Below are 23,678 nucleotides of genomic sequence, written 5' to 3'. Positions count from 1 at the left end.
CGAATTTTAAACAACACATATACAATGATGATGTTAATCAAACCTAAAAATAATATCGTCCCAATTAAAAATTTAACCCACTTCTCAAAATGTATCAGGGCTTCCTCTAGATCATTGATTTTTTTGCTCTGTCTACCAATAGTTGCATCCCTTTCATCCAAAATATCTTCATTGCACCATTTGAAGTAATTGCATCCTTTGAAATGTTCGTTTCCACTTCGCTGTTGAACAAAAAAAAACATCAACAAATATCTCCTTATCCTTCAACACTACTACTAACCAAAAAATTAATGAAAATCATAGCTCAAACCTTATAGTTAGGGCAACCCCAAAATTTTTTCCCACCATTCTTCACTATTCTTACCACTCTCAACACTACAATCTCCCCATAATGGCAAATTGGAGATCCACCCAATGACCCACACCACCCACGATGATAAAGGATTGATCCCTACCAAGGATGATGGCCCATGGCACATGCTTAGAAAAAAAGGAGTTCCTTGATCCCTTCCTTTGCTTTTATTTTCTTTAGTTTAAAATTCCATTAAGTTGACTTGGTTGACTATTTTTAAGTTGACTTGTTGACCTTGACATTGGGTTGACTTGTTGACTTAAAGGATTAGCTTAACCTAAAGCCCACATGCTAATTCAAAATTCACTTGTGTTTGTAGGTTCATTAAGAGGTGGGACAAGGAAGGACAAGTGGCCCATTTAGATGGCTTTTGGAAAGCACATGTGGAGGAAAGAGAAGTAGCAAAGCTTTCTAGAAACATCTAGAAAGGATGACCACATGCCTTGGCCTCCAAGAAGTCTAGAAACATCTAGAAGGAGCATCCACCTTGCCTTGGCCAAGAAGGCTTCTAGAATGTGTCCATGTGCTCCTTTGTTGACCTACTTTCTAGACTCTAGGTTTTGTTATTTACATTATAATCCTTTTTAACTTATTTGTTTTTGCCAATGGCCCCTAGATAGTTCTATTTAAGGGGACCTCTAACACTTGTACAAGGGTTTAAAATTTTGGAGAAATTAAACAACTTTGTGTATCAACCATTGTGAGAGTCTTTCTCCCTAGGGAGTGGAGTTCTTTTAAGCCTTATCTTGAATCTTGATTCAAGTGGCGACACACATCCACTCATCTTCAAGGTTGCCATGGCTTCTTCTAGCCTAGCCTTGTAGTGGTGTGCTTCTCGCATTTTTATCATTCATTTCCTTTCCATTTTATGCTTTCTTCTTTCTTTGTGTGTGTGAATTGGGTTTTACTCTTTTTATGTATTGTCCACTCTTATTTGTTTTGAATCAATCCATTCTTCTCTTCTCTAGAACCTTGGAAAGGAACCTTCACATCTAGATAGTTTTCTATCTTAATGTCCAGTGGGGATTTCCTTGGTTTTCTTAATCAATCATCACCATATTCAATAATATTCTAAAAGGAACAAGATAATCCTACATCACATGAGAAAAAGAGACGTTGTGATTTTGGGACCCATACGAACAAGAAGAACAAGGATGACTACGACTGCGAGACATTATCTTCAACAAATCCCTTTATCTGCTCAGTGATGAAGATGAATAGGAAAATGGAGGTTGGGGCAAAATGAAGTTTAGGGCAAAAAAATGAAGACCTCCATTTAAAACAAACCACTACACACGTAACACAAAAAATGCCATAGTACAATTTAGATTTGTGGCACATTTCAGTTATCCTATGCCACATCACCTTATTCTTAATGGCGTTTGTGAAAAATTAATCGGATGTACTACATTGATGCCAATTAACAAATTTGTGTACTAAATTGGCACAAACATAAAAGTGGATACCATTTTAAAATTTTGGAACGAAACTAGGTATGTTTCGAATAATTAAGCATTAAATCAATATTTAACTTACTAATTGTGTAAATTTCCTCCTGTAAGATTGTTCTTACAAATGAACTCCATCAATCCTGAACAAGCCTCCACTGCTATACACCAGTCCTTTCCCGAATGGTTTAACTACTATGTAAGTATTTGTGTATGAGATGTCCATATCTCGTTATTGACTTCCTATCTTCTAACTTGTATATGTGTATGCAAAATATAGGTTAACAATGAAATGAATGAGATCACAAACCCAAATCTAAAGGCATTAGCAGGGGAACCTAGTTCACTTGCAACATCATGGAACATGTACTTTGTTAATGGGTATAAGTTTCATACAAAGCAATAGAGTGAGGAAAAAAAACCACGAACTGTGGGGTTCATGTAAAAGGTGTAACAGAAGGAGAAGAGGATGCCTTCTATTGTATCATTGAGAACATTTTTGAGTTGGAATACGAGAAACTAAGTAAGAAAATTCCTCTCTTTTATTGCAGATGGTTTGATCCCACATCGAAAAGTGGCACAAGGATTCATTCACAACACAATATTGTAGAAATCAAGATGAATGTAAAAATATGCTATACGATCTATTCATTCATCCAGAAAAGTTAGACAAAGTGTACTACATCCCTTATCCTGCAACATGTACAAGTTTTCATGGTTAGTGCGTAGCAATCACAAAAAAGCCAAAAGGTCATGTTGAAATAGATAACTTAGAAGAAGAATTTCCTTATAGAAATGCCAAATGTTGTACCAATTCCAACAATCGAACGATTACAAGGTTTAATTGACTCCTCAACTCTAGAATTGATAATTGATGTGTCATCGAAATATTGGAGGACTATGATGAACATGTACATGATTCCTAAAAAGAGGATGAAGATAGAGACGAAGATTGAGACCTTGACAATATAGATGATTAATTTAGGTCTATGTTATTTCTTTGCATTTCTTATAAAGAATTTGATAAATAAAGAAATTTATTGCAAACTTAAATTTTATATTCCCTTTTGTAGGAAACATGCCTAGAATGTGAGGAAGGGATGGTAAGGTCATCCTATAACATTTCGGTCGGATATTACGGATTTAAATAATAAAATAGAGAAATAAAAGCAAAACCTCATTTATTATGAATTCATTTCCCAAAACGCAGAAAATTTAAAACTTTGTTTACATCGTAAAATAACTTAAAATCCATACTTATAAAATTTTAATACAATATCCAGGTCTGATAATATAAAAGTTTACAATTTATTCAAAAACATAATAAAACTCTGGTAAAAATTTTCTCCCAAACTAGCCCTGCTATGGCGCTATGTCTCACCAGATCCACCTACAACATCATCTGCTCACGTGTAACACAATACATGATCATCGTCAAACACAAGCAGATAGGATGAGCTAACAGTATAAAATATACACACACATTGTATATAATTTATTACACATCAAAGGAACTCATATCCTTCAATTCCACACAACATGGCCACCACCATGTCACCTATGATCTACGTCTTTAGGTGAATACCTCAAGATGTCTTGCTGCCATACCTACAAGCCACAACTTGTAGAACTTGTGCGGGAAACCTACAGACCATACTTTATAACGCTAGGTAGAGTTCCTAATACGAACATAGTTCGTAACATCCTAAGACTATGAAACTCGTCAGCTAAATACTGAGGAGGACAATCTATCTGGACCCATCCGTACGAGCCACAACTCACACCTCACACCAGTAGCACTCGCCAACCCGAGCCACAACTCAAGAGTTACTCATGTTCATCTGTCATCCCGAGCCACAACTCAAGAGATGCCATTTCGAGCCACAACTCAAGGAACATTCAGCAAACCGACCTTTAAGGTATCACCAAAGCCTTGTAGACCACGCACATCCAAAGCAAACAAATCACAAGCCCTGCCTCTGCATTATCGTTTAGTGCTGGTCCAAAGCCACCAGGCGAAACTCGCTTCCAAACCGCCTGGTGAGGGACACGTGCAGCCATGCGCCAAGCGCCTCGAAGAACACTGATGTTGCAGACATCACCTGGCGAGACCACCCTCACCACTAGGCGCCACACGTTCCAGTGCGCCATACCCTCGCACAGTACTAGTTTTTAAGCACACAAAACAGATTGCAACCCCCAATCTTGGTATCCAAACTAATAGTAATATCTACCAAGTTAATTGCCTTAATTCTCACGGGTTTAGCTTCCCCCCAATTTTCCTATTCCTTTTTAGATTCACCAATCCAAGGATCTTAATAATTTGAGTTGCTTCAGATTAACCTTGCTCACCCACATGTGAACCCCATCATAGGATAACACTCCAAGATGTTCCAACTCCCGTTATTAGTAGCATTACTCTCAATTGAAGTTCCAATCTTAGTAGTTTACTCAACTATAATCAATACTCCCAAATAGTTTTCCTATCATTTCAATGATCACAACAATCCTTAGAATCATAATTTTCTCCCACTTTCAACTGGTTACTTACAAAAGAGTCTCCAGAGTTTTTCATCTTATTCTGTCACAAACACATGTCTAACCAAAGTGTCATTAACTTAGTCTGCACTGTCTACATCATAACAATTCTTCTAACTTACACTTAAACCTCAATTTAATCTTATCTAAAGGATATGCATATATCACGACCTTAGGTTGTTGTCTGAGTCTTCCTCACTTCAATTTTCTTTGTAATCAACTTCTCAAATTGACCAAAATCACCATTTCTTCATAGCCACGCAGATCCTATTTTTTCTGCGCTGGCGCCTGGCGGCCCAACTCGTATCGTCAGGCAGTTCATGCCATTTTGAAAATTCCAGAATTTCCAGAATCTCCAGCACCTGCAAAGCCCCTACCAAAAGTTCCCCAATGCATTTCCCTGCCTATCTTTGTCGTTCCACAAGTGATCATGATAATAGTGGTACCATTATTCAACTTACAATATATCCAGCAACAATTCCAGTGCAAATCAACAACAATTACACTCAATTCATCAAAACCCCCAATCTTCCAACCCTAAAAGATGTTCATAGGAATTTCATCAAATTAACTTCCAATGTCAACCTAATTCAACAATATATGACATCTGATAATCAATCAACCGATATAGCTTCTCGGTTTCCCAATCAGAATCAACCTAGACATCCCGAAACACCAAAATCGAGCCATTTTTGCTCGTGTTGCCTGGCGACTATTCATCACAGCCAGGCCGTTCATCAAAAACCCAGAAAATTGTGTTGCTCAACTTGCGTCGCTTAACGACACATCGCTGACCGCCAGGCGATTCCTCACAGGAACGTGGAATTACACTAAAATTGGCATAAGTCGCCTAGCGTATTTAAAGGCTCGCTAGGCGGTTTCTGGAAAATTTTCTAGAAACGCGAAATTCAAGCAACAATAGAGAATATTCATACATAAACATGCCATACATGATGCAGTTAAACATGAAATTAACGAGGCTCAGCTCCCCATAACCTGGGTTCCTTGCTTAAGTCTTGGAATTTCTCAAGCCTTTGTGTACCAGAAAAAGTCCAACCCCTTGTCTCCTTCAAAGCTTGTTTCCAATCCTCTACACTTGACCTCCAACTCGCTCTCAAATTCCAATTTCTAGTGCAATTGATTAGTATCTCCTTAGAAACCATCTTCCTCTCACTAAACTTCCCTTTACCCCTACTTTCAAGCCTAGTTTTAATTGCCTTAATGACCAAAACGAAAATTGACATTAAACTAGACATAATGATCATTCAATGGCTATTTTGCAATAATTTTCCCAGCCTTCTTAGTTTCTCTCAGACGGCTAGGGTTTCCCTGCCCCTCAAATTCATGCAAAAAGAATTTTGGCAAAAAAGAAAGTTTAATTTGTGTCTACCAAGGTTCAAACACACAATCGTGCACTTATGTCAAGTCAATGCACAACCATTGAACCAATTCATGTTTCGTGATAATTCTTATAATTCTAGGATTATATTATGACTCATCACGATCAAGCATATTATTAAAATAATAACAATTAAATAACACACAATTGGTACACATAGAACTCGAACCCAAGTCCTTTCAACACAACTAAGTACTCTCAACCACTTGAGTTAGTACTTTTTCACGTCATTAAAAATTAACTTTAATTACCATAAAGGCTCTCACCACCCGTATTTATTAATTAATTATTTGTTTAATTAATTAAATTTCGCGCTTCTTACACATCTGCCAGGCCAATATTGGTTTGGCATGCATAGAGCCTTGCATGGTCGTCTTACCATTTAACTTGTCAATATTCATTTTAATTCTCAGTCCTAGCTGACAACCTCTAACCTTTCTAGTAGCCAACAACCTCATATGTTTGATTCCTCTACAACCTCCACAACCCCACGGTCTAGGATGTTTGATTTCTCTACCCCATCCACAAATCAACATCCTAGTATACACTATTCCTCTATACCATCCACTAGTCAACAACCTAGAACATCTAATTCCTTTCCCCCACACGGGCAGACAACCTATGCTCTCTCATTCCTCTCCACCCTTCTAAGGCCAAAATGCTACGATTTCATACGCTTCTTCACACTCTGGAGTGCCACATATTACTCCTTTTCACTCCTCTACTATAGTTGGTTAGACTATTCAGTTTGGCCCAAATCATATAGTTCTCATCCCAGCTCCTATAGGTCCTGTCGTCCAGACCGCACCTGATGTGACCCCAATAAGACTTATAGCATTGGGCTAACGCCTAGGCCCATTTCTTTTAATTTCTTTTATTTTTAATCAAATAAATGATTATCTAATTTGGTTTTTTTTTTTAAATTGTAGCTATTTTTCACGCTGCTCAATTCTTCACAATACCAATGTTTCCCAACCAGTGTGCATAAATAAGTGGACTGAGAAGCCTGCTTTAATTCTTAGCATGGATCAACAACATATTAGAAGCCCAAATCACATTAGCTATAATGAGATGTTGTTGCCAACGTTTTTCATCACGTGTTGGACTTCCGGATGATTCTGCCAGCAACCATTTTGTTTCAAAGCCAACACTATGTGGCAGCATCAGGGATCCCAATCTTCACGTGTGTCAACACGTATTGGGCTTCCAGCCCAATTCCTCCAGAACTAACTACAGCCAAACTCTTCCTTTCCGGAAAGTGAATCAGCCCACTTCGTGTGCGTCAAGATTCAGAATTCCTTTCACGCGTGTTTTCCTGAAGCACGCTTGCTAGGGTTTCAGTACTATATCTTCACGCCTCTCCCCATCACGCGAGCTTTCTCTTTTAAAGCCCAACCTCTGTTAGGGCTAGGGTTCTATAACGTTGTCTAAACCATTCTTACGTTTTCGTCATTAGGAACCTTGTTAGATGGCGTTTCTTCGTTTCCAATTGCTTTCTCACGGCTGCCCTTCAATATATAAAAGGTGCAGGCCATTTCATTGTAAATAAGCTTAGATGAATGAGATAGTGGTTGAGTTTTCTCCCCCCATTCGTCAGCTCACCTTTCACCTTAGATGAGGATTTCTCCTCCTAGGGTTCCAAACACACAACTGTGTGCATTTCCGTGAGAGACGAGAGTGCACCGAACCCCAATCGAGTATTTCACTGCGTTTTCAATTGATTCCACCGAACGAATCAACATCTAAAAGTCGATCCAGACGTTCATCGTCGAACGGAGCAGATTTCCACCGATTAACGACACCAACAGCCTCATCACCACATCCTTCTCTCCAGACCTCAACTGATGTCCTAGTGGACCCCTCCCCATCTATTGAACCTCTATTGAACCATGATTTACCTATTAAGGAGGTGCAACATAATGAACATGGCAAGGTCATTATTACACCAATTGGTAAAGGGTAAGTTTTCTACGTTATTTAATTTTCTTTCTAATTGATGTACTTAAAAACAAAAAAATGTGTTTCTTTCTTTTTAGGTGGACACTTAACCACCATGGCAGTGAGCCAATTGGCCAGGCAATAAGGACACAGTTCAGGGGGCTATACCATCATTATGAGGAGGTTCCTAAAGATGTTCAACTTAAATGGTTCACATATTTTAAGGTAATAGAATATATTTTTTATGAGCTATGATATTATATAAAAGTTATAATTATATTTTTCTATTTTTGCAGTGCCATATTACTTGGGCACCTGAGAACATGTGGCATATTCAAAAGGTATATGAGGCGAAAGTTAGAAAACCCCTTTGTGATATGCTCACCAAAGCTAGGACCAAAATGAAGAAACCTAATTGGATGGGTGAAAATACTTGGTCTTAGTTGTTGGACTATTGGGAGAGTAAAGAGTTCAACGACATATCCTTTCAGAATAAAACAAATAGAGCATCAGGTAAAGGTGGAACAATACATTCTACAGGGCACAAATCTCACCTTGAGATTGCATTGAGACTTGTAATTTTTCTTTAACACGTCTAACACATTTGCTTACATTATTGAACATTCTATATGACTGAATATAAAATCTTACTAATTGCATAACTTTTATCAAGAGCGAAAACATGGTCGTCTTGAATCCAAATGAGTTATTTCTTGTCACTCATATGAAGAAAGACAATGCTTGCGTAAATTCACATGCACATGAAACATATGTAGGTTGTCGATAGTTGGTTTAGTTTTCTTTTCTTCATATAATTCTAACAATTTTCAAATATTATGAATAAATAGGAGACATATCATCAGCGTGTGCGGGACATGGAGATGGATAGTTCTACAGGAACTACAACAACAAAGATTCAATGCTAGAAATATGTTATTGGAGGGGAAAGTAGAGGTAGAGTTTATGGCACAAGAGACTTAGCTGCCAAAATTCATCATGGTGTGTCATCTCTCACTCAGCCTTCTACTTTAGCCTGCACAATTCATCATGTACAGGCATGACAATTGCTTGAGATAGAGAGGCTTCTAGAAATAGTAAAAGAAGCCACTATGAGAGCTGAACAAGCCACTATGATAGTTGATGAAACTGATAAGAAATTTGTTCTCGTTCAAGAAAGATTGAGTTTGATTAAGCAACAATTAGCCATGATGTTAGAGAAATAGGTTGTGGACTCTTCAACAAGCACTAGTCGCTTACATCCACATTATGATGAAGACTTGGATGATCAGCTCATCCCTATGGTACATCTTTGTCTTTGTTAAAATTGTGTATTCATGTTTTAAAAATTTACTTTCTTAATTATATTTTAAGATACTCATTAAGTGGCTTTAGAGATTACTCCCTTACATTTTAGTTTTTCACTTTTTAGGTTTCACTTCAATCCTTTTCTCTTCCATTGTGGATTGCAACTTGGATGAGCATTGTGGCTTGATCGTGGTTGCTACTAGATTTTATATGCTTAGTATAAGCTAAGTAGTTAGGCTTAGTATATGTTAAGTAGTAAACTTTAGAATGTAATGCCAATGTGACTATAATGTGGCTGTAATGACAATGCCAATAGACTCGTCTTATTTTGATCTTAGACTTATGGACTTTGTATAATTCTTGTAATTTGATCACATTCAAGTCACAATGCTCTTAATTTTTTTTTGCAATTTCTTGGATATGCTTGGATGTAGGCTTTGGGATGCTTGAAATGATAATGGATTCCTGGATTGTTGTTCGAATGCATGTTCTTGAATTGGATGCAGTCTTTGGGATGTGCTTGGGAACAAATATTTCATTTCCAAATTCGCAGACATTTGCGTCAGCCAAGCCCTCGCTAAGTCGACGCCAACAATTTAATTTGAATATGTTGCGTCCACTAAGCCCACGTTATACCCACTCAAAGCTATTTTAAACATTTTTTTATTTCCATCTTGAGTGGGCTTAGCCCACGCATAAAAAATGATTATTATATTCTGATGTGTTTTTGTCGGTTAAGCCGACACGAATTGATCCGTAAATCTCCATCTGCTTTTGACCTTTGAATCTAGGAAATTGGCATGGTACACCATACAATCACTAGGCCGATACGATCTTCCTCCTAGTGTCAATTTTGCTCGTATTTGGTTTTGGCTTTATAGCGTCTTATTTGGGCCGACGCCAAAAGGATACATTCTTGTAGTGTTATTATATCAAGCAAAAATCAGAACAGTTAAATTTGGTAAGCACATGAAGCTAGAGTTGATTAAGTGCAAAAAAACAAGTTCAAAATCTTACCCTCAAATTGGAAATGCACTAAACTAAGAAGAAAACCATCAAAGGAATAAATAAAGACCTAAGCAAGCTCTAAAGGACTAAGCAAACTGAAAAGATTCTCAACAGTAGAAGAAAACCCTTCAGAAGAGGTAATACATCCTCTTAGTGAAGTGTAAAAAAGGTGAGCACAAAAGCAATCCTACACATATGGAAAGATCATATACTAACTGGAGCACTTAGGCGTTGAGTGAAACATTCGGTGAAAACAAAGCAACTTCACTCTATAAATAGAGAGAAGTTGTAGTGATTTAGTAGGTTGTATTAGATAGAGTTTTATATAGTAAACAATGTATTATATGTTGTTTGGATTCATATTAACATCTTACTCATCATGAGTAGCTAAGCTTCTTTGTGTTGGAATTGAAGGGCATTATAATCTCTTTGTCTCATATATGCAATTATATTTCATTGTTTTCCATTTGATTTAGTTTTATGCATAGTATTTGACTAAAGAGGAATCTTTGTACTTGATTATAGATTTTTAGTGGAAAATACTTTCATTATCTAAACTAAATGAAATTATCCAAAGACAATTGTTGCGAACAAAGTTGTGTTTTTGGCCTCCACTATTTTGAATCCTAATGTATGAATTTAGTAAATTCAGTGCAAGGAATTTATTAAAGTTGTTTGGATCGTTGGATAACCATGATTAAGGAATTAACTTGGTCTGGCCGAATGGAATAGGGAAAACTAAGATATCATTGTATGTATGAGCAAGAGCTGCATATTAGTTTACTACCACTATTCAGTTCCAACACTTATTAGAACTAAAAATCACAATCATTATATTTAGTCTTTATCTTATTCGATCCATATTTGTGTAAACTTTAATTTGTTCTTTGTGTATTTGCTATTGTCATATCTATGAAATTTTGTGTAAAAGTAATCCATAACTATCAATATACTTTATAGTCTTGTGGATCAATTTGACAACTCCTTTTTTGGTTGTACTACAAGTGACTTGGTTCACTTGTTGAGATTACAAATCAAAACCAGATCATAAATATAGATGCATTAAATGCTCTTGACATAACATTGAATGCATATGACTTATTTTGCATGCCTCTAGAGAATGATAAAGCTTCACAAACCAAGGTAGGCTTCTCTCAATCTTTTTTAGTAGAGCGTAGGCCTGAGCACAACTGAAATAACTTCAACTCAAATAACTTTGAAAGAGTAATACCTACCTTTTCTAAAAAAGTTGTTTGCATAAAACTTTCAACACATTATTCTTGAAGGAACGAGGAAGTATATAGTCTCTATAAGTATAAATAAAAATTTATTAAAGTTTGGCATGTATTATAAAATGTTTAAAACTATATAATCACAATCTTTTCAAAAGATGCATGTGTATGACACTTTGCATTTGTCAAGCACACTTTAAACCGTGCTTGTATATATTCAGTCACATATGTATACTATTAGGTTAGACTAGATACTTCACATTATTACATAGTCTAATTAATACACAGAAAATTACGTTTTACATTTGATTATAAATACACAATCAAAACCAAATACGAGGGTCAATTGAATTTCGATCTAACACTATATAATAAATGAAGCCATACTACTTATTATTAATTATCTTCATAAAAAAGTTAGTATTAACTATCAAAACTGTACATAAATATTTCTATTTCAACAATTGTATTATTCATTAAATATATTTGCTAACGTTAATCCGCAACTTTAAATAGTTGGGTTGTGCAACACTTTATTCATCATCCCAAACTTTCCTTGTTGGGTGTGGAACAAGCAACCCAGAGAAAGAAAATGCAAGCTTCAATGGCATGCAGTCTTCATGTACATGGATTTAATCCTCTGCAGTCCCACACCAACCATCTTCCTGAAACAACCCTTCGACTAAAACCTCCCTACTACGCTTTCACTCAACCCAGATCACCACCTTCTGGGATAACACTCAGGCGCAATTTCCAACCTCAACCACTGCTAAACCTTTGCACACCAAAAGTGTCCAGTTCCAAAGTGAGTCCACTTCGATGTGGCATTTTGTCGAACATGTACGGTGGAAAAGAAAATAGGGGTGTTGGGGAGTGGCTTGTGGTGGCTAGTGAGGTTCTTTCAACAGCATTTCCATTGTGGGTCTCAATTGGGTGTGTTGTGGGGTTGATGAAACCCAGTTTCTTCAATTGGGTCACTCCCAAGTTGACAATTATGGGACTCAACATCGTCATGCTTGGCATGGGCATGACTCTCTCCATTGATGATCTTCGTGGGGCACTTGCCATGCCTAAGCAAGTTCTCTATGCTTTTGCCCTTCAGTATTCGGTCAGTATCTGCACACAGTGATTATTTGGAGTTTTATCAGTTCATAATATGATTAGTATCATCCACTTAATTCTTCAACAACAGTTCATAATTACTACACTTTTAAACTGTTAAAACAGATATTAAATTCACTTATACATAATGATTTTACAGTTTTTGGCTTCGCGCCCTCTGTTATTTATTATATTTTAATGATTGAAATTTATTTATTTTTTAAATAGGCAAATTAAAATGACTAATTTTGAAACAAAAAAGTCGCAATAGTTTCGATTTTAGCTTTTTAATTATGATCTAATGGGTTTCATAATGAAATCTGATTCAATTGTTTGTTTAGTTTCAATTAAATTGGTTTTCGATTGTTTTTAAAGAGTGTATGATTGTTAAAGAAAATTATAAAATCCATAAATTAGCCTAACATGGTCAAACTCAAACATTAGATTTTGTAAATAACTCTCACCGTGTTTCTAAATATTGATTTAAATTCTGAGTTGGAGATAATTTTTTAAATTTTCAAAGAGCAAATACAAAGTAAATTTATAGTTCATACGAGTTCTGAAACATAAAGTGTCTAATTATGAAAAAAGCATTGAATGGTTTTAAAAATATATATCTTGAATAATTATTACAATAGATACACAGTACAATTAGTTTGGTTTGCATTATATCGGATTTTAATTCAGAAAAAAGATCATTTTTTTTAATACAGACATTTGTGATATTACGAATTTTTTTGCTTCAATTGTTACTGTTTGCATTAAATTGAATTGGTTCATGCATAAACCGTCTAAATTGAATTGCTTGATGAACCCCCAAATTTGACTATGAATTTGAGCTGCCTTTTAATTCAACAAAATTCCTTTTATTAGATTTTGTATTGTGTGATATTACCACGTAGTTATTATATTCAAAACTTTTGATAATAATAATTAATTAAAGAATATATATTTTTTGAAAAATCTTTTATTGTTTTACAATTTTATATTTTAATTATTATTTTTTAAATTTAAATAATTATTCATAATGAAAAATTATTTAGTTTAATAATTTTAATAACTATTTTCTGATTTTAAATAATTATTCATTATAAAAAAGTTATTTATTATTTATTATTTTAATAATTATTTTTTTAATTTTAAATAATTATTCACAATAAAAAATATTTACACAATATTATTTATTTTATCTATAATTATTTATATTTTTTATTTTTTCAATTTTATCTATTTAGTTATTATTTTTAAAATTTAAATAATTTATAGATATTTGAAAAAATACGAACACATGTATTCGACTAGTGTTGTACATGTGTGATAAGGTGTGATAATTAGGGATATCAATGACGCGTGTATAGTACGGGTAGTAGTTTCCCCATACCCTAACCGCTACATAAATATTCGCCCTATACCCGTATCTATATCCGTGCAGGTATTTGTTATGCGGGTATCCATATAATTTTTTAATATCTGCAGGTATTTACAAAAAAAATAAAAATAAATATTTAACGACATATTTTAATCATAAATTCAAATAAAATACAATATATAACATTCATAAATTTCAAATAAAGTCCGGATAACCCATTTAAATAGTATTGAATGACAGTTTACAAAGAAATAATATTGTTTAAACTAATTAATAAAAAAATAACTCATTCAAAATCAATATGTTAATATTTTAATCACATTTTTTTTATGTTTTTAAATTTAAATTAGAGTATAGCGGGTACGGGTATCCACGAGTACGGATACTATAATACCCATACCCACCCCGCTAACATGCAGATATAAAAAATACTCATACCCATTATCCACGAGTATCCATTTATAATATTCATTTCTCAACCGTTACGAATTTTATCTGTGAATGTCCATGGGTACAAATTTTTTTGACATCCCTAATGATAACGCCTATTATTATTATTATTATTATTATTGTTATTATTATTATTATTATTATTGTTATTATTATTATTATTATTATTATTATTATTATTATTATTATTATTATTATTATTATTATTATTACGGTTTGAGTGTGAATAGATAATTAAAGTACTTTAATTAAATATTTGTAATTAAATTATTCTATTGTCTGTCATTATTTTTACTTTTTATGATTATGTAAATATTAATCAAAGGCTAATTATACTTCCAAATATCAGTTGTCCATCTAAAAATGGAAACTCAATTAATTACTCATAAAAATTATTAAAAGTATCGTAAAATCAAATAAAACTAAAATTCCTATGCAAAATACATAGGTACGAAAATCTAGTTATTTGGAAAAAAACAAAAGGTTAAATAATTTTTTTTATTTTGTTTTTTATAATATCTTTTAGTTTCATTTCACTATTATAAATTATTTTATTGATACTATTTTTTAAAAAATGAGTCAATTTAATTTTTTTAATTATGTCAAATTTGTAATGAGATACGTGACATTTATTATTTATGTACAGTTTCATCATTGTTGTCAAAAGTCAATTTCGACAAATAACATATAGTTTGTCATTCATGTAACGTATTACTAACACTTTAACAAAATTAACTTATTTTTTTAAAAGATGTGAAAGCAAATTGAAAATATTTAAAATACATAAAAAAAAGTTTTACCAAAAACAATAAAAATAAAGAAACAAAAAATATATTTGAATTTATAACATATAAATGAATATAAATTTCATCTTACGGGTAAATCTTAAATTAGTGTTAAATTTAGCTTCTTATATTTGAATTATTCAAAATCTATTTTATCATCTATCAAATTATTATTGAATCACTTATTAATATTTAATATCATACTCAATAAATAAATATATATATATATATATATATATATATATATATATATATATATATATATATATATATATATATATATATATATATATTAACAGGTTATACGAAAGATCACTCGTTATATGAAAGATCAAACATCAACTAAAATTTAGACATTTTTACAATATATAATCTTAAATTAGACTAAAATTGACTTCCTAGCAGTATTCTTGATATGTTTGTGTGAATTGCTAACCATTTTCAGGTGATGCCACTGACTGGAATTCTCATAAGCAAAATTTTCAATCTCCCACCACATTTTGCAGCAGGTTTAATATTAATTGGTGGCTGTCCAGGAGGTATATGAATTTTAATTTATCTGAAAAAAAAATCCAAGATAATATTATTAGAATTGTTTATATTTTGTGAAATTATTTATGCAGATTTTTCATAAAAAATGAAATGATTTTTAATTTTTTTTTTCTTGCAGCGGCTTCCAGTAACATCATCACGTATCTTTCACGGTATTATTATTTATGAAATTATGGATGAGTTATTGGAATGAATTAATAGTTGTGGGTTTGATTTGATGATAGATGAAGCAGAGATGACGCAATTAATGTGTTTATGTTTGACAGGGGAAATGTGGCGCTGTCTGTAATAATCACAACTGCGAGCACCTTAACTGCAACGGTCTGTACTTTATTACAATTGCAATTTGGTTTCCATTTTTGACCAAATTAAATGTAGGCAGGGCATTATATTATTGTAAGAATTATCAGAGTATATTTTTATCCTTATTTTATATAAAAATAGTGACAAAATTAACGAAAATTAAAACTTATTTAAATACAAAAATAAAATTATGATTGATATGGTAAAAGTTGACAAAATTTAAGGTAAAAAAATATTTTAACTTATAAAAATATTATAAAACACATATTTAGATAAGTTATTTACTTTTATAATCTTTATTTATGATTAAGGTCTTAAATTATTTATGAATAAAAAAAATTGTAAGACTCAAGTGATATATTGTCTGGCCCTAGAAAAAGACATAATACAATCAATTTTTCATTGTCAGACCAAGTTTTCTCATCAGCAGCCCCCTCTTGTAAAGCCTAATAACTTCAAATATTTTATCAATTTATTTTCGATTATTTTGCTTATAAATATTATTAAGAAATCAAGATAAAAATTAACGTACAAAAATATAAATTAATTTCACTGTAAATTAAAATTAACTTATTTATAAACTGTATAAAAATAATTTGTTTTTCACATTTTGTTTTTCGAAATTCTTACGATCAGTTTGTACAATTATACGGCATGTCTTCTATGTATACTTGCAATGTTGTACAATTATACATTTGATTTTGTTTCATGTTTAAAACTGAATATTAAATATTGCAGATGATGACTCCTTTTGTGACAGCAAAACTTGCTGGTAAATTTGTGACAGTGGATGCATCTGGGTTATTGGTTTCAACATTGCAAGTAAAAGCCTTAACTCTCTCATGTTAATCAATGTTGTCTTTGTTTAAAACTATGTTGCAAATGCTCTTTGTGATTGTTACTTTGTGTCTCTCAACAGGTTGTTCTTGTTCCTGTGCTGGCTGGTGCATTTCTGAATCAGTTTTTGAAACCAACTGTGAAAGTTGTCTCTCCGATGATGCCACCGTTTGCAGTAACAAGTGTGGCAATTTTATGTGGAAATGCTATTGCTCAGAGTTCTTCAGCAATCCTTGTGTGTGGTGGAGAAGTTATTTTAGCCACCTTTGTTCTTCATGCTTCTGGCTTTTTCTTTGGCTACGTTTTTGCAAGATTGATTGGGCTAGATTTGTCATCATCACGAACCATATCCACTCAGGTTGGCATGAAGGTATAAAGTTTATGTCCCTTTTAATAACATCTCAAGTTAATGAAAAATAATTGTCCATTACCATTTGTGAAGCATTAAGTCATATTATGTAATTTTTATTTTATAAATAGATTTTATAAAGATAATTAAGTTACGTTTAAATTCCATTTCCGATCGATCCTTCCTTAAAACACCATCAAATTCTTTCTTTACAAACTAATTTTATAAAAATAAATCAAGTTTAAATTCATCTTCTAGGAATAAAAACCATTTCATTTATGATGACTGTTATTTGATGGGATTTTGTAGAACTCAATTCTTGGGGTTGTTTTGGCAATGAAGCACTTTGGGGATCCCCTGGCTGCTGTACCTGCTGCTGTTTCAACTGTGTGTCAGTCAATCATTGGTAGCATCCTTGCACGAATTTGGAGAAACTCTGACCATGTTTAATCGCTGAGGGAAACTATCTTCCTGCATTCGCTTATGCTCATAACCCAAAGGAAAATCATGAGCACAAACCTTATGTTAGTAAGGAAAATAAAGACAGATAAGTGTTAGAAAATGTTTAATGGTGAGGGAATATTTACACATAATGGGAGGTGTATTCTCATGTTTTGAAATAAATCATGGTTCTATTATTTAAATAAGAATAATTATGTGTGATGATTTTTATATATTCCTAATTTAGAATTTAGTTTTCACATTTTAAATTATATATATTATTCACTAAAAAAAAGTTTTTTTATATGTTTATTATTTTATGTTCGTTATGTTTGGTCAAACATAATTGTGAAACACGTAAATTTATATTTGTTTATATTTTCGATGTAAATTTATTTTTTTATGGATTAAGATACTTAAATTTATGTTTATCGGTAGAACAACATATGTAAATTTATGTTTGTAGATGGAACATCATATGTAAATTTTTTAATTAGTTTATAAAAATTACGTTTATAACTAGAATAACAAACATTAATTTATTGCTATTAATGGAGTAATATACGTAAATTTATTTATTTTTTATTTATTTAAACTGATTATTTTTTTTGCATAAAATCAAAAACATGAAAAATAAAAATTATTTATGCATCTCAAATATAACATTTCTCGTACATAATAAACATTTTCAAGTTAAAATTGTAACGTCCCATTTAATTAATACGTATAATTAAAAGAAACGCCACACATAAAATAGTATAATAACGCAGTCTTGGGGTTCTTAACACCACCCCTACAAAACTGGGCACACTATGATGCCAACAGAAATAGGATAACGTTTGACTAAAAGTATACAAATCCAAGAACAACGAATACATGGGCCATAGCCCTAACGAAAAGCCCAAAAGAAACTAAAGTCCAATCCACGCGGACTATGCAGCGAAATTGCCACCTCCCTGTTGTCCACGGGTGTTCCTCGTCTCTGCTCACACCAACAAGTTGATGATCATCGCAACAGAGAGTACCACACAGCAAAACACACAACAACAAAAGTAGGGTAAGCTAGAGCATAAAATCATTTCATCAATGGATTTAGATACATTTTCACAGTCCAGCATACATACATCGCACAAGCATGTTACGACCTTCCAAACAATACGCTACGACTCGACTCGACTCATCCGGATATATTTATATATATATATATAACTTGGTCAGATTCAGCGGACACTTTGCTCACCCCCGAGCTATGTGTTACAAGTGTTTCATTGAATCAATTTCCCTCACCACAAGGTTAGCCCTTAATGAATTTCAGGCCTCCTGCTACTCTCACCACAGGATTCAGTCCGCTCTAAGTGAGACTAACTGGTCCCTTAGAGTGTCAAGATGCAGTCCTTACCTTGAATCCTTACCTAGTTATACAGATGGGGCACCACCATGGGCACCCACTAACAAGGGCCATGGAATTACGTCCCGACCACTGAAGCACGACCCTGAAAAGTCTCACCTAGAGACTCCAAGGAATTACGCATTGACACGAACTATATCGAAAATCAATCAACAAGGGAATACTCATCATGCATATAACCTCAGGTCCACCTTTATAACTCATACTCATTCGTATATCCCAGCGGGATCAACATCATCTCACTCCTCCTAGAGCACGACTACGGATTTGCATCATCACACCACAACCATGTCTCTTTTGTACCAACCCTCTCATTTAAGTTTCATACCCATCACATACCAAAATCATACATACAATTCAATATCTAAAGATTTTCATTCTCTTTACAAGTCTCATACTTTAATTAGGGCAGAATCATACCACAAACAGTTCACAACCATTAAACAGAGATAAACAGCGCGTCCCGCAGCGGGTCTCGCTCAAGCCAGAGACATTCGCTCAGGCGAGGGGAGTGCCCTCGCTCAAGCAGCAGGCTCTCGCTTAGGCTAGACTGCGTTGAGGAACCTGGGAGCTTCGCGAAGGCTCGCTTAGGCGAGGCCATCTCGCCTGAGCGAGATGGACTTTCGCACAAAACACCATCCACTCGCCTAGGCGAGTATTCGAGAGAAAAATCCTGGGTGAGGACCTGTAAATCTCGCTTAGGCGAGATGAGCCCGCCTGGGCGAAAATAACAGGTTTCCCCCACTATTTGACATCTGCAACTCCAAATACAACACATTTCCATACCAATCACACAAAACGAGTCCATATACATTCAATAATATTCTAAGCACGCACAGATAAACAAACCACACTCTTTATCATGCACACACGAATGGTCTAGCTTCCCGTACTTGGACTAGCCAAAGCTTTGACACTTGAACAGTGAAGAACAATAGCTCACGGGACAGCTTTGCGAGCTGAAAAACAGTGGACAGGTTCCGAAAACGAGCTCATTAGGAAGCTCTATCTGAGAACATACGGGAAAAACAAAAGAACAAAGAGTTTGAGTTAGGAGGAACTTACGCGGAACGGAAGAATGAGGCTGAGCTTGCTAAAGCTATGACGATTCCAAACCCTGGCAGAGGATGACGGCAGCTGCTCTAAGAGATGTGAGGGATCTGTTTTACAAAGAGTGGTTACTAGTTAGGGTTTTGGGGTACCTTAGGTCAAATTTTGAATTGGGCCAACCCCATGTAGGCCCAAAAGATTGGACAGCCTCTAAAATAAAATGGGCAGAAAATAATTGGGCCTTACAAAAATAAGTATCTATTAAATAGAAAAGATAATCTAACTTAAAATAAAAAGCTAATATTTGGATCATATCCTTCCTTGATATAGGTGATGGATTCTCAAACACATAAAACAATGATAGAGTAGAGTTTCTCAAATCACATAATTCATGCACATGTTATAAGTGTTTATCCTTATCCAGTTTTCATGAATTCCTGCCTGAATGATAAACTTATCCACTACATGATATGATACCCACATTCAAAGCAAGTAATTAATATGCTTATTACACTAAATAAATGATGAAAAAAATTAATATCATACAACCTCTACACAAAAGAATTAGACTTAAATACACATTTAGTCTTTATTTCGTCATTTTTATTCAATTTGTTCCTCATTTTGGTTTAGTGTTCAATTAGGTGATAATTTTCGTCATTTTTTGTCAATTTGGTCCTTTTTGTTAACGATGAATAATTAACAGTCACCACATGAAAATGTCTCATTAGTAACTCATCTTAGTGACGAAAAGTTGTTAGTTACTATAATGACTAATTTAGATATCAATTTACAAAGTAAAAAATTATTGGTTACTGAAATAGTTACTATTATAAATAAAAAATTATAATTGGTCACTAAATTGGTTTTTAAAATTAGGTACCATGGTATTGATTACCAAAGGAAACTGTTACTAAAAATTAGTTACCTAGGTTTTGGCTAATAAAATGACTTAGTTACTAAATTGGTCTCTAATTAATTAGTGACCAATTATAATTTTTAATTTTGTAAATTGATATCTAAATTGGTCACTATAGTGACTAACAACTTTTGGCCACTAAAATTTGTTAGGCTTAAATATACATTTGGTCCCTGTTTTTGTCAAAATTATTCAATTTGGTCCTTATTTTCGTTGTTTGTTCAATTTGGTCCTCATTTTTGTAAAATCGCATTCAATCGAGTCCTTTTGGCAAACAGTGTTAAAATTGTTAATAGCATAGTGACACGGTGTAACTGTTTGGGTTACGTGTCAAAATTTTGAATACATGATGACACACGTTGGCACAATGTTTCGTTAAAAAGAGATTAGGGAAAAAAGTTTGAATTACGTAAAAAGATAAAACATGGTAAAGTGAAAAAAATTAAAAAGTTTGAATTGAGGGTTTACTACAGCGAGAGTTGTCGTTGAGTGAAAAACTGAAATAGTGCATTCGAGAGCTCGAGAGATAAGGAAAAATTAGGCTTGGTGAGAAAGGGGAAAGTTAGGGTTCTTGGGTGGTGGAGTTTGTTGTTCATCAATTAGGGTTCGTGAAGAGGGGAAATTGCGCTTGGAGAGTGATTTACGATTGAAGCTTCGAGATTGCGCTTGGAGGTTGTCATTCGAGATTGGAGCGTCAACCAGGTTCATTCGAAGTTCTTGCCACTCGAAGCACTGCAACTTCTCCACATTTGCAAATGGGGATTAAACCCATACCCTTGGAACCACGAATATGAGACCCACCACAATTTGGTTGCCCCCAACTATTACAGCAAGAGGAGGAAGACGAATGGTGACGAGACATACCTCTCAAACACGAATTCCGAATCACCAATTGGATTGTGCACAAGTTTCTTGCTGGCCACAATTTTGCTTCAAACCTCTCAAACCCTAATTTCTTCCCCAAATCAATTTCACTAACTTTTAAACCTACAACGGCCATAAAATTTCATTGTGCCAACGTCACTGCAAAAAATTTGACACGTAACCCAGACAGTTCCACTATGTCATTGTTCCGTTAACAATTTTAACACCGTTTGCCAAAAGGACTCGATTGAATGCGATTTTACAAAAATGATGACCAAATTGAACAAACAACGAAAATAGGGACCAAATTGAATAATTTTGACAAAAATAAGGACCAAATGTATATTTAAGCCAATTTGTTACTAATGAGACATTTTCTTGTAATAAGTGCATGTCACGTGTCAACTCTTATTTTCTTTTTCTGTTTTTGTAATTTCTTTTTTGAAAAACTTAAATTTTAAAAAAATTGTCCATGTGTCAAGTCACTATTGTGCCACGTGTCAATGTTACTAACATGTGTCAGTTTGTGGTTATGTTATTCTTTTTTGTCAATTTAGACTTTATATTCGTTATTTTTGTTCAACTTAGTCTAATATTTTGTTAAAGTGGAACAATTTTGTTTCTTCTAAATTAAGACTAAATTTATTTTTTTATAAATATTATGCTAATATTTTTATTAAAATTGACATTTCTATTAATTATTTTTAAAATTCAATTATAAATTATTAGATTTAATTATTAAATAGAATATTTTATTTAAAATATTATTAAAATATAATTATTAAATATTATTAAAATATAATTATTAAATACTAACATTTCTAAAATTGACATTGAAATCTAAAACAATTAATATTTTTATTGTGTTTTAGATATTAAAACTTAAAATATTTTATATTTAAATGTTAATTTTAAAAATATTTGTATTTTAGAATATAATTATTAAAGGAAAACATTTAATAATTATATTTAACATTTAACAATTAATCTATAAATTATATTCAATTTATAATTAAATCTAATAATTTATAATTAAATTTAAAAATATTTAATAAAAATGTCAATTTTAGAAAAAAAAATATTAGTTGTCTATAAAAAAATTAAATTTGGTCTCAATTTGAAAAGGATAAAATTATTTCATATTAACAAGAATTGAGACTAAATTGAACAAAAGTAACATATAGAGAATGAATTGAACAAAAAAACAAATATAGGGACTAAATTGAACAAAAGAAAATAACACACTCACAAACTGACACATGGAACTGACCTTGATACATGGCACAGTGGTAACTTGACTCATGCACAATTTTCTTTAAAATTTTAAAATTTTTAAAATTAAAAAGAAAATATATATATAAATTGACACGTGACATGCATTGTTCATTGACGTTAACTATTTAAACACCGTTAAAAAAAGGACTAAATTGACAAAAAATGACGAAAATTATGACCTAATTGAACACTAAAACAGAATGTGGACCCAATTGAACAAAAGCGACGAAAATAAATGTGTATTTAAGCCAAATAATTAATTTAAGGATTAAAAAATATATAACCTTAGGATATATAATTTGAACTTGCATTGTTTATTCCTTTGACATAAAATGTTTGTGCTAACCACAACTATGATTAAATTAAAGACACGTTAGTCATGACTGTTATATACAATTTTTGTAGTTTAAGTGAACTTTTATGTAGCTATTGTCCAAATAACCAAAGCATAATGGGCTTTTTACTTCATTCCTAAAGAGCCGAAGCGCAGTGGCTCTAAAATTTTTCAAAATTTTCACTATTTTAAAATTTTTAATTTGAATATAGAGGTTTAGGCTGCAGTCGCTTTGAAGTTCGTTAAATTAACAAAATTGCCATTTTTTTAATTATTTTATTTGGGTCATGGCATCGATTCTCATAGAACCGAAGCAGAATAGTACTAAATGCTTCAGTTCTTTATTCCCATAGAATCGGGCACAATAGTACTAAATGCTTCAGTTTTTTAATAACCGAGACCTACAAATTCTTGGAAGACT

At 33.0% G+C, this 23,678-nt stretch overlaps 1 protein-coding gene across 1 annotated transcript; it reads left to right on the top strand.

Annotated features, from left to right (window-relative positions):
• The first annotated feature begins 11,714 nt into the window (after nt 1–11,714).
• LOC114184638 (putative sodium/metabolite cotransporter BASS1, chloroplastic) lies at nt 11,715–17,586 on the top strand. Its single transcript, XM_085672847.1, has 7 exons — nt 11,715–12,328; nt 15,371–15,464; nt 15,596–15,629; nt 15,744–15,798; nt 16,519–16,602; nt 16,700–16,987; nt 17,276–17,586. The coding sequence occupies exons 1-7, from the start codon at nt 11,813–11,815 to the stop codon at nt 17,414–17,416; spliced, it is 1,212 nt and encodes a 403-aa protein (XP_085528973.1). The 5' UTR covers nt 11,715–11,812; the 3' UTR covers nt 17,417–17,586.
• The last annotated feature ends 6,092 nt before the right edge of the window (nt 17,587–23,678 follow it).

This window comes from Vigna unguiculata, chromosome 5 (genome assembly GCF_037176805.1).
Source record: "Vigna unguiculata cultivar grain cowpea cultivar isolate G323 ecotype 2 chromosome 5, ASM3717680v1, whole genome shotgun sequence".
NCBI lineage: Eukaryota > Viridiplantae > Streptophyta > Magnoliopsida > Fabales > Fabaceae > Vigna > Vigna unguiculata.
This window is presented reverse-complemented; position numbering and strand designations above follow the sequence as displayed.